Source organism: Sebastes umbrosus, chromosome 21, assembly GCF_015220745.1.
Source record: "Sebastes umbrosus isolate fSebUmb1 chromosome 21, fSebUmb1.pri, whole genome shotgun sequence".
In the NCBI taxonomy this organism is placed as follows: Eukaryota; Metazoa; Chordata; class Actinopteri; order Perciformes; family Sebastidae; genus Sebastes; species Sebastes umbrosus.
In genome coordinates this window covers 14,087,357-14,100,340 of record NC_051289.1, presented here as the reverse complement: position 1 = coordinate 14,100,340, position 12,984 = coordinate 14,087,357, and the positions used below count along the sequence as shown (strand labels likewise).

Below are 12,984 nucleotides of genomic sequence, written 5' to 3'. Positions count from 1 at the left end.
TTGCCATTATTTCGAATAGATGCACCTGATTTAAGACTGAACAGAGCAGAGACTGAGTCACTACAGACTAGAACTTTGTTTAGTTTAATTTGTTCAATCAATTCTAAAGTCATCAAAATGGTGTACAACTCAACAGTGTAGCCTACACACTTAAGACATTTGTTTAAACTCTGTGGCAAGGAACTGCAACTACAGAACCTGTGTTTCCTGTTATTGCATCTTTTGATCCACCGGTAAAAACCTGCATATAGTCTGTACATTTACATTCCCTATAACTATAAAACTTACTAAATCTGAAATTTTATTTCTAGGAGCTGTTCTCTCCGTGAACACTGAGACACTCCTGTCTCAGCTTGCAGGGCACACTCAGGTCAAGTTCTTACTGATCCTATTTATGATCTAAGAGCCCGTGCCAGGATCACATATAATCCTCCAACTATTTTGATGCAGATCCATAAACTACACTCTCATAATAATCTAACCTTGAACTAATTAGAGCTACATACATATTTCAAGGATGCAATATCGGCTCCCCAGTCCTACCCTACGAGGCATCTCATCACACACACATTTTTTTTTACACTTATGCACAATATTAAATGTCATATTTTAAATGTATTCTCTCCATGATAATTTCTCCCTCTTTTCCACAAAGGCCCATCATCTGCAAATAACAATATTCTCTTGTCTGATGATACATTTTCATGATGATACATTTTCCTTACGACAGATGAGCTCCTCTGTTAGCAGACTTGTTGTTAATATTTAAATTTTAGGGAGATATACTGTTTCTCAGGTGAGTTTTAAGCCTGTGTTTTCAATGTAGTGCAGTAGAAACCATTTGGTATTATATACACAATGTGTGTACATATTTAACCACAAAGGGGCAGCAAAGCATCCCATATAAAACGTTATAAGTCTTCCTTCCCTTCGTCATAATAATTCTGCTGAAATCTGTTTGTTAGCATCTTTAAAATGACATTAAAAGCATTTAAGCAGCTAGTAAATATGATGTATTTAATCCTGCAGAATAAAGCAATTTCAATCCGTCCCCCCTCAACCTGCAACAGTAAAAAGCATCTTATATTTGAATGTGTCAATAATTATAATCCAGTAGTATAATAGTATATGAATGGGGTCCTTCTGTATAGTGAGTACATATTAGGGTCATTCAATATCATAAACATAGAATAGATCTTTTTCAGAAGCAGATAATTTGACAGTAAAGAAATCACAGGTCTTACTGATAACATTAACGATGGGTTCATTCTATTCAGGCGTCCCATCATAAGTGAGACAGCTTTCACAATAAAACCAAAGCGTGCTTAATGGAATTCAGCCTTCATTAATTTTATTATTGTGACCTACTGTGACATATCAAATTGTCTTCTTTTAAATGTTGTTTTCAATCAGTCCATCATTGCTGTGTAGTGATTTCAAAGATGCAGAGACTGTACAGACATTATAAATCAGATGAGGCCAATACCATCCTGGTGAGACCCAAACGACCCAGGTGGGACTTGAACCCACAATCCCCAGCTCCGGAGGCTGGTGCCTTATCCATTAGGCCACTGAGCCACTGTAACCTGGATTGCCCTTTTAACTTTAAAGAGGAACTATTATGCTTATTTTCAAGCGCATACTTGTATTTTGGGTTTCTACTAGAACATGTTTACATGATTTGATATTCAAAAAACGCTTTACTTTTCTCATACCAGCTGTGCTGCAGCACCCCTTTAACCCTCTGTATGAAATGCTTTGTTTGAGCACCTGCTCCCCCCATCTCAAAAAGCCCAGTCTGCTCTGATTGGTCAGCTGGCCCACCCTGTTGTGATTGGTCAACTGAACCAAACTCTTTGGACCCCGCTCCAGCTCGGCTCGAACTAGCTTTGTTTGAGGGCGCGCCAAACATAGCCGTTTTGCAAATGTGTTACTTGGTGACATCACCACGTTACAGTAGAAAAGGCGGGACTTCAAGCAACCCGTTCCAGGCAGTTCAGGATCCGTGTTTCTGTGGGGGACAGTAACTCCCTTTGTAACTTTGCAGACCTTTTACTAAATGTTCTGAATGAAATCCTACACCAACAGGAAAGAAATTTCCCTGCTAACCACTGACTTCCCTTTTGAAGCCTTTTTTAAGAAAGAGGGTCAACCAAACATGGTCAATGAATGTCCCGGCCCACGCACTCTGTGGTCACAATTTATTGAGGCAGTTAACATAATATACTGTAGCACGTATAAGGGGAATGATTTAGACTCCAAAGCTTTGTCAGTTCAAGCTGTTAATCATTCTGCACGCAGGGATTTCTCAATCAATACCACATTCCTTAGGGCCCCACAATATCTGAACTTTGAACTTTGAATGAATTCTATGAATGAAACACCTTTACTTAGTTTCTCTTTATAGATACATAGAACAGGATCCCGCGAAAATGTTCATTCTCAAAGTGTAATGAAGCAGGGAAGTGCCAGATGCACACCACATGCTGTGACTTGACCGGTGATCCTCTATACCTCCATTCACAGTAACACCAATATCACAGGCGAGATGAAGCCATTCAATCAGGTGCTGATGAGACCGTGATGTCATAGTGTCACGTCAGAGGCGGCATTATGATACAAAAGAACAAATCTTGAGCGGGGAAAATGTTGAACTAAGCGGTGTATTTTTATTTTTATTTTTGAATGAAATATGGTGATTTAGTGAATTTAGAGCAGTGATGATTCAAGGAACATAAAAATAGGTTTAGTTTGACAGTCTAAATCTGTTAATGAGTAGCATCACCAAGACCACATTTCACCCACAAAACAAGGATGACCAAACCTATCACACCTGCATGCATACAGAAGAAGCAACAAATCATTTGCAGTGTTTTCAAATAAAGGTTCCGTATCATAAAATCTAATTAGCTTCATTAGTTGAGGATTCATCCACATATTGTGGTTTGATTACACATCCGCAGGTAGTTTTCTTCTCATTATTGCAGCTTGTGTCTGCATCATACCATCTGATCTCAGTCCATGACTAAATCTGAGCCGCCCTAATGTGTGGACGAGAGCCAAAGTGCTGCCCTGGGTGTACGCGTGCATATACTCACATAGTCACACACATACACCCTTTACCGTCACATGCTACGCAGGACGATGATATCATCCTGATATTCTTTAGTACAGTTTTAGATGATTATATTGTACACAGGAAAAGTTCATTTCAACTAGGTCATAATGAATCACCCACTTAAAGGAACAGTGTGTAACATATCGGGGCATCTATTAGCAGATATGGAATAAAATATTCATAACTATGTTTTCATAGTGTGTAATCACCAGAAACTAGGAATTGTTGTGTTTTCGTTAGCTTGGAATGAGCCCTTCATATCTACATAGGGAGCTGGTCCTCTTCATGGAGACCGCTATGTTGTTCCGCCATGTTCCGACAGTAACCCAGAACAGGAAAACCAAACACTGACTCTGGAGAGTCTTTCTGCAAAACTGTAGTAATGTGAGCCGCAGAGTGCAAAACCGAGGTACCGCCAGACGCCGTCTGACTTCCGTTGCTCCCTAAAGTAGTTATTATGGTAAGGATGACCTCTAAGTGAGGCGAACAGCATTACCACGGTTTTGCACTCGCCGGCTCACGTTACCGCAGTCTTGGAAAGGGAGGAGTGAGTGGAGGGGTACTCCGCTGGTTGCAATCTGCAACCACACCACTAGATGCCGCCAAATCCCACACACTGTACCTTTAAAAAACACATTGTAAGGAAATTGACATCACACACATATTTTGTGATCTAAAATCCTGTATGTTACCTTTAAATTGAATTTAATCTGTTGATTATTTTTTCACTTAATCAATTGGTCAATAAAATGTTAGAAAACAGTGAAAAATTCTGTGATGTCTTCAGACTGCTTGTTTTGTCTGATAGCCTCTCCAAAACTCATAAATATTCAATTAACTATCATAAAAGACAAGCAGCACATTTTCAAACTTGAGATGTTGGAACCAGCGAATGTTTGCCATTTAAATGACTAACCAATTATCAAAAGTATTGCTTTTTTCAATTGATTAATTGACCAATAATTTTAGCTCTAAATCTACTACAGAATCCATTGACTTAGTTTTGCAAATAAGCATGTATTCCTTTATAAGTTACAAAAAAACGCCACAAAAATTGTAGTCTTAAGGTTTCATTTTGAGAAGCGCTGTCACATAGTATCGTGACCTTTACGGACATCGTTTTAGGACCTGAGGCAATTTTACACCTGAATACATTCTCCTCACCTTGGCCTCTCACTGTTACGATGTTACTGTCACAATTCATCAGTCACCTCTCAGCACCTACAGTTCATTTAAAACTCTCACTCCTTCCTCAATCAGTTTGATACTGTGTCTTTTGCTGTCACTGATTTAAAACAGTATTTTTCCAGCTGAAACTCTACAGCTCTAATCTGGTATTTCAATATCAGACATTGTTTTAATGTCTTAAAAGAGTGACAGTAGGTGCGGTTATAATCTTTGGAGATGATTATTATTAAGAAAGTTCCAAAAGCCTATAGTTTCCGGCGACAAAAATACACAGAGGTTTTTGCAATAGCAGATTGTGTTCTGCTTTGTCCCCCTGTAATGAAGCTGATCAATGAAAGACTCATCAAAAAACACCCACCACAGCTCTGAGCCACAGTCTGACAGACCCACTCACGGTGGTGGGTTTCCCCATGTTCACTAATTTAAAAGTTGCCCACATGTCACTGACTCCCTGATGGACTGCTCTGCTGCGTGACAGACATCAGGAAAAGCTCCAAACCCAAACCTCCTTTCTCAAAGAGATGAGGGGGTTTGAAGAGTGGGAAGAGGGGAGAGGAGAGGGGAGGGGAGGAGGTGATGCATCCTGTAGTCTGGGATTCACTGTGTGTGACTGACGCTCTTGATTCATCATCCAACAACCACATGAGCATGCATGGATTATAAAAGCTGGAGCACACCTGCTCATGCAATAACGACTTCAGACCTCTGCCAACTGACCTCAGCCTGTTTACCAAAGTTCAGGGTAAGGAGCTGCTCTTTGGGCTGCTTTACTTTATAGATCTTATTTGCTTTTATTTCTCATTTATTTCTATTTTACAGCCTGACAGATTCACTGTATTACATGCAATAGATTGAGGATACCAGTATGTTATGCTGTATTTAGGCAATTCTTTTTTTGAGAGATACCACAGGGTTTTGAGTTAACAATTTTAACACATCTCTAATGGGGTGCACATATAATATGATATTGATAGACTGGAGTTTATAATATATATAATATATATAATATTATTGTCTGATGTTCTGTTTTAACAGTTACCATATCTTTTACTTTATTTATCTGCTTTTATTGTCTTGTGAAACACTTTGTAACATCTGTTTTGAGAAGTGCTATATTATTATTATTATTATTATTATTATTATTATAGTTACCATAGTGTTTTTAAATCATGGTAAATTCTGTGTATCATAAACTATATGAGGTTTTTGAGCTTAGTAATGAGGTTTAAATTACTTTTTTTTTTATTTCTCATCTCTTATAAATATTCTCCTACCATGTTCTTATCAGTTTTTCTTTAACATTAAATTTTTTTAATGATAATACCTGAGTTAAAGATATATTTGATGTCTAATTTTATGAGTTCTTTCACTAGTCTTTCTGTTTTCAGTGTCCTTAAAGTGTGAGTGCTACTTTACTGACCAGAGTCCCTCCGTCCTCTCCATAGTGCCTTGAGCGACTCCGCAGCATGCTGCCCGGTAGAGCGGCTGATGTCCGGCACTGCGTCCTGACGAGCCGCTGCCTGCTGCCCGGAGCTCTGGCGCTCCTCCTCCTCCTCTCCTGCAGCCTCAGCAGCGCTCACAGCACCACGGTGGAGCACGACTTCCACATCGTTCACAATGTCGACAACAGAAGTAAGATTTTTTTGTTTTTTGTTTTTTTATAACCTGCAGACTTTGTTGAAGCAAGTTAACAGAGATTTAAGAGAGGACAGACAGACAGACAGACAGAACGATGGTAAATGTATCATATTCCTATACAGTATGTTTAATGTCTGTATTTGGCTCTTAGTGGTGAGTTCAGTGACCATAGGGATTTATTGTAAGAAATATCCTTCTCTACTATCCTTCTTTACTACTGTTTAATATTAGATTTTACTTCTATAAATGAATTATGTTGTAGGCTGCAGTTTGAAAAAACTCTCAGAGTTGCTGCATTTCATTATTGCTGTTTGTTTTGAAAGAAGAGATGCTCAACACTTCTTATTTAGCTCATAATGAGGAATATCCTCATCCACTAATTTGTGATGCACTCTAAAATCTACTAAGTGTAAAACAGCATGATTATTGCTGTATTCATTGGTAGGCTATTATGTAGTGGTTCCATTTAAATGTGTAAAAATACGTTTTGAGGTTGAGGAGTGAATGTTTTATGAGGCTACTATACTATTTTCTGTATGCTAGAGCTGCAGCGATTAGTTGTTAAATGAATCGCCAACTATTTTGATAATCGATTAATCGTTTTGAGAATTTTTTTTTAAGAGAAAAAAGTCTAAATCCTCTGATTCCAGTTTCTTAAATGTAAATATTTTTTTGGTTTATTTACTCCTCTATGACAATAAACTGAATATCTTTGAGTTATGGACAAAACTATGATAATTTTGGCTTTCGGGAAACAGACATTTTTCACCATTTTCTGACATTTTAGAGACTAAACAAGTAACGATTAATTGAGAAAAGAATCGACAGAAGAATCGACAATGAAAATAATACAATACACAGTACAATAATACTACAATAATGCTACAATAATACACAGTAGATTTATCTATTTTTATTTGTACTTATGTCACAATGACTTTAAATTAATTTCCTGAAGTCCCTGAACGCATCAAATCAGTTTAGGAAATCGTTTTGTTCACAGACAACAATGAGCCTATATAAACACTAAAAAAGAAACTAAAGACTCAGAGTCTGATTGTATGGAACATTTTTTTTTAGGTTTCCTGTGACAATTAGAATTCTGTTTTGTTTTTTAGGGACTACAAAATGAACTCATTGTGTTAACCCATAAAAAAAAATCAGACTGTTTTCTGGCAGTAGCCTATGTTTTGATCATAGCCAGCACTGTGTTTTGGTATTACTGTAGTTGTTTCCAGGATTGAAAGAGACTTTTTAGTGCTCACCAGTGTTTCCCCAAAAGTGAATTCTGCTCTCAAACAGAGCTGTTAATATTGTACACATAATTATCTCCATCTGTCACTGATGTACTTTGTGTGGTATCCAGGTCCAGAGATAGACCCATTCTGGTACGTGGGGCGTGGGGTGAGACCCATCGGGCGCTTTGGGAAGAGGCACAGCAGCGTGGAGGCTCTGGGCAGTGGGGGGATTCAGCCTGTCCTCAGGACGTTAGGGCTGGTGCTCAACAGCCTCAGAAACAAGGAGGACCTCGAGAAAGTGCTGGATGGGGAAGACAGGGATTGGTTACCATGACAGCGAGTCCTCCTCCCTTCATCTACAAACTCAGAGTGTCTTCATTTTTTATCTTGATTGAGGTTATATTGCTCTAGCTCTTAACTGTATTTCTCTCTGGTGTCTGTTATGAGGCCTTGGTTGACAGGATCCTTGATATCTGTACATAAAAATGCATTCTATATTGATTAATAAACCATGTTGTGATTATATCGGTTTGTCACATAGCCTTTCTGGTGCACAACAAACATTTTCTTTCAAAAGAGAAAGCTTTTTAAGTTTGCAAATTTTATTCATTTCATAATACATTTTTGTCTCGGAGTACTGTGGCACATAGAGAATCTGTCTTTTTTGCTTGTTAATATTTTCCCCAACATGTCATATGGATTGCAACAAACGATTGCACGTAAAATTGAATGGTCCGCCTGTGGAGCTGTGCACAGTGAACCTCATCGTATAGTCATTCACACTGGATTTAAACAGGAACGAAAGTGAGATCTGTTTTTTAGCTCTGTTACAGTAGTAAACTAGACTTCCTGTGTGAATCCAGCCCTACAAGTCATGACAATTATACACAATCTCTTGCACACAACACTGAAAGATTGGTCAACTATGATTGGGCAATACACATATTATTCTATATCATATCCATCTTTTCACACATATACATATATTAATAAATTCTGTGATGATATAATATATTTCTTTTACATTAGAAAAATACAGGACACTGATGATTGGACCCTTGTGGCTGTGCTTCTCATGGGGAATTTTTACATTAATTTTTGATAAAACCAGAAACATGCTTTTATACATCAACACCTCTGGAGAACAAGATTGACAAAAAGTACAGGATCAATGTGCAAAAACCCGAGATGTGAAAAGCTGGGATGGAAAGGTCACTAATAGAAGGGGCAGAGCATTCATACAGAAGATCATCACACCTTTTAGTTCAAGCAGTCCATCCGAAAATCCATCTCTGCTCTTGACAACCGTATGCATGGCTAACTGAGATTCTGACTAATGTCACAGAGTAAAGAAAAATAACCTAAAAATGAAAGGCAGTATTCTCAAATCTAGTGTTTAAGGAGTACAAATACAGCATGAGTCGTACTAGCCGCTCCAAAAATGCCTGTTGCCACGCGTTTTTTTGTAACATTTACCATCGTCATTACTGGCAGAATATCAAATGGTAAATGCAGGCGTACACTGAAAGCACTTTGAGTCATCACACATGAGAGAGTCTGATAGGACTGGCTGAGGAGGGCTCCTTTGAGGAGAGAATAAAGCCTTTAATTTGCAATATTTCAGTGGTATTGCATAAAAATGTTCAGTAAGTACAAAAATAAATTGCTCGTAACAAAATCATGGTTTCATGGCATATTTGTTATATAGCCCGTCAGACTTCGTTATGTAAAAATCTTTTCTGAATACAACACAAAAGTTCGGACATGACCCCAGCGAAGGGGAAACATGAAAATACCTTTTTGTTCAAATAAAAAGGCCACGACGTTTGAAAGTAAACGAAGAAAATGACAAGAGAGGAAGAAAATGACTTTGGGTTTAAAGAATACTGCATGGGGGAAGGCTGTCAGACCAAACCTCAATGTCAAACCTTTAAGGAAACTTCTGTCGAGCTGAGTTTGTCTGACATTCAGACATTATTCAAACCTTATTTTGACTCGTTTCAATGTAAAAGCCCACAGCTTCCACATTAAGGCTGTAGTGTGTGTGTCTACTGAGCATTTTTTTCATTTTCTAAATAAATGGGAGAGCACTTCCCCAGTAAATTTTTACAGTTAGCATTTAATTAAGGGATAGTTGGACAATATGGGAAAAGCGCTTTGTCAGTTTCTAGCTGAGAGTTAGATGAGAACATTGACGCCACTCTTGTGTCTGTACACTAGATATGAAGCTACTGCCAGCTAGCTTAGCTTAGCTTAAAGACTAAAATAAGGGGGAGAACAACAGACTGTAATAAAGATGGATGACATAACAGCTCCCCAAAAGTGAAGCCAAAACATCTCGATTGCCCCCTAGTGGCTGGCTGCAGTAAAGGTCATAAATCCCGCCCCCTCCATGTTAGCGGATAGGACATGTACCAAACTAAAAAGTCCAAGTACACGTCAAATACATTTTTCCCTAAAGATGGTTTCTGTCATTTTAGTTCTTATCACGCTGATGTGTGTTCAAGGGTTCTTTTTTTCTGATAAGTTTGGTTTTAATTAGTTATTTGATGCTATAAAAACGGGGTGTGATGTCATGATTGACAGCTGCTCTGAGTGAAGTAGTAGCGCAGCCGGAGACTCGGAAATTGTACGAGAGAGGAGATGTAGGCTCATTTTAACTTTCCATGACCGTCACGAGTCTGTGTAATAGCACGTGTCAATTTGATCATAAATGTAGTTATAGAGATATTATGGTTATATTTTGTGTATTTCTAGCCAAAACAGCTACCGTGGTGCTAACATAGCAGCTAGGTGGCTCACGCTAACAAGCTGAGGCCATGCTTGGCTTGATACCGCGCAGACTCTGGCTCCAAATGATCTCAATCTCAACATGGCCGCTCCTGTATCTGGGATATTTTGGCTTCACTTCTGTACAGTGGGAGGAAAAGTAGATGCGCCGTCCATCTTTATATACAGTCTATAGGGGAAACAGTTAGCCTGGCTGTCTGAAGGTATCAATATCTGCCTTTTTGTAAAGCTTAAACAAAACAATATGTTAATCAATGAGCTTTAGAAGTGCTGCTAGGCTAATATTTTTACTTTTTGAACAGAGCTGTTTCCAGTCTTTATGCTAAGCTAAGCTAACAGGCTTCAATTCCCTGTACAGACATTAACCTACAGTGGTATCGATCTTCTCCTGTAACTCTTGTCAAACAAGCAAATATTTCCCCAAACTCCTCCTTTAACTATTTGTTTTGAGGCTGTTAACAAAGAATGACATATTTCTCAAGTGTGCTTTGCGTTCCATTATTGCCATTTAGCAATGTTAACAGCAGGAAGGAAGGACAAAAATGTTTTGGCCCTGATACTTAGTGTATCTAAACACTTATTTTCTGGTAAGTGCATGAATTCTTAAAATGGTTAAAATGTCAAAAGGTGTTACAATCATTCCCCAAATGAGGATTACCATCTGATGGCTGTGTGTGTGAAAACAGACAATCATCCAAGAAAGCTCTGAAGGGGCTTACAGTATGATAAGATTCCTCATGACATGTCATTTGGTGAGAAAGAAGATGATGCAGTATAAAACACGGCTCAGTCTCTTTTTGGGACACTGACTCACAGAAAGTTTCACATGATTTTTCCACGTCTTCATTGTACAGTAAATCACAATACTCTTGCAAACAGATAGAAAAAGGAAATGAGAGTTGTTTTCGTCTGTACAGGTATTCTTTTTCAGTTGGTTCATGAGGAGTGTTTTTGCAGATGTTTAAGGCAGAGACTGTCGAGTCATCCTTTGCTTGATGTTGTGCGCGTGGCGAGGAGGAGAAAAATGGAGGATAAAGTGAGAGAAGAGGAAAGAGCCAGTCATCTCGTCTGTGAGGCGTTTGACTGACGGGGTACCGTGCCTGGCTGAGGGCTGAGTGCTTGGCGGGTCACACAGGGAAGGTGGTGGCCCCTGCTTGGCCTGGAGCTGGAGGCGGACACTGGGTCAAGGCACTGGATGAGACGGGCCCCCGTCCCCGGGGCTCTGAAGTGGCCCTGAGGGACTCGTTGTGCTGCTGACTGTCACTATGGCCGAAACACTTTCGCCTGCTGCTCTGGCTCCAACTTTTCTGAAATGCAAAAAAAAAAAAAAAAACAGCATTAAGCAAAGTAGCATTTTAAAAAGAAACCTCCAGCAAAAAGCTTGGGTTGTCCAGAAAAACAGAAACTATTAATAGCATATGATTCAACTGACTTGTATCTAAGTGACAAAAAGGACACGCTAAGCAGGAATCAATATGATTACATGTCTTGGTCACTGATTTTGCTCCATTGTCCTGCCTGCTGTCTCTCTGTGGAGCTGTGCTGAAAAAGCCACCCTGAATCAGAGCTTATTGTGCGGACGCTGCACAAGAAAAGAAAAGAGACAGAAATGAAAATAAAGACAGCCCCAACAGAAAAAGGCCATTCACCGATATGAAAAGGAACCGACTTCTTGTTGGTTGATAAACAGCCTTTTCCTCCTGTACTGTGCGTGTTTCCATTTGGCTGCTTTACATCTAATGGAGCTTTTCAGTTACTTAGCCCCTTTCTAGCAGATGTATTCACTTTTACTTTCATTCAGCTGCCAACCTCTTCTTTTAGGACAAAGAGCTAAATGTGTGATGTTAACTAAAGGTGAATAAAAGTGTCCCCTCGTCTCTGTCTCGCTGCCCATCTCTAGCCGTCTTTCTTTCACACAGAGAGCATGTGTATACAAGGCTGTTAAGCAAGTGTTTGGGGTTAGGAGAGTTTGCCTTGATGATGTACAGGATAGTGTATAAGTCAGCACAGGTTAGCAGACTCACTTTACTTTTGCTTAACATATTGATGACTGATATGAAGAGGGATGTACAGAAGGTTGAACATCACAGCAGTAAATGTATTCAATCACTTGGATCATTTAGTTCACAGATTATTAAAAACGTGAAAGCATTTCCATCACCGTAGTTTGCCTATGTAATTGAAGATATATGAGGTTTCTTAAGAAAATCATTTTTAAATTTGGAAGTTTTTTTAGTTTTGCTCCAATGCTGATAACTTTAATTCAGGTTTCTTTATTATTATCATATGCACAACAATTACAACGAAGCAGTCGTTGGTAATAAAAATCACGGATCTCAGGTTCCCTTCAACAATGTTCATTAAATATGTATATGAAAAGGAAAATCACACAAGTAAAAGCATAAACTAGTGCAAGTTAAAATATAGGGCTAAAATATAAACAAATCAAATATTAAATAAGTACTTTCAAATGGATAAACTGAATGTAAACAGTAATGTAGTATGTATATGCATAATAAAAAGTAATAAATATATATACACAGAGGTGTAAACAGTTTTGTAAACGGTAAGTATTCTTCTACACACAGAGGGCTTGAGTAAATACTTTTGTTTTTTTATTTATATAAATATATGATATATAATTAAAAGCTATTGAATATTATTTATTGGTCACTCTTTGCTAGACGGTCTTCAGTTGCACAAAAACTTGGAAAATTATTCTCAATTTTTTTTAAATAAATAGAAGTTTACAGTTTAATTTGTTTTGTTTTTTATTATTATTTTTTGGTCTTTTTTGCCTTTAATTGAGAGAGACAGTGATAGTTGTGAAAGGGGGAGAGATAGTGGGGATGACATGCAACAAAGGACCGCGAGTTGGATTTGAACCTTAAGGTCCCAGCCTTGGTACATGGGACACCCGCTCTACCAGGTGAGCTACCAGGGCACCCAGATAAAAAAATGTCTTATTGTTGTCATTTTAATTATTAATGCGTACACATAGTTTTCTATGTA

At 38.4% G+C, this 12,984-nt stretch overlaps 2 protein-coding genes and 1 non-coding gene across 5 annotated transcripts in view; 1 reads left to right on the top strand and 2 right to left on the bottom strand.

Moving 5' to 3' along the window:
- Positions 1 to 1,505: 1,505 nt before the first annotated feature.
- Positions 1,506 to 1,578, bottom strand: trnar-ccg. The gene has a single exon. It is a non-coding gene; the product is annotated as a tRNA-Arg (tRNA).
- A 3,377-nt stretch (positions 1,579 to 4,955) lies between these two features.
- On the top strand, positions 4,956 to 7,705 carry prlh2 (prolactin releasing hormone 2). Its single transcript, XM_037756219.1, has 3 exons — positions 4,956 to 5,048; positions 5,752 to 5,938; positions 7,311 to 7,705. Exons 1-3 carry the CDS (start codon positions 4,959 to 4,961, stop codon positions 7,514 to 7,516), a joined length of 483 nt encoding a protein of 160 aa, XP_037612147.1. The 5' UTR covers positions 4,956 to 4,958; the 3' UTR covers positions 7,517 to 7,705.
- A 1,996-nt stretch (positions 7,706 to 9,701) lies between these two features.
- LOC119480692 (myosin VIIA and Rab interacting protein) overlaps positions 9,702 to 12,984 on the bottom strand; it is a 128,717-nt gene continuing 125,434 nt past the window's right edge. For all 3 annotated transcript variants that reach the window (XM_037757200.1, XM_037757201.1, XM_037757202.1), the window contains one exon: positions 9,702 to 11,279. In XM_037757200.1, coding sequence (XP_037613128.1) covers positions 11,236 to 11,279 — 44 coding nt within the window. In that variant the 3' untranslated portion in view covers positions 9,702 to 11,235. The remainder of the gene's footprint in view (positions 11,280 to 12,984) is intronic.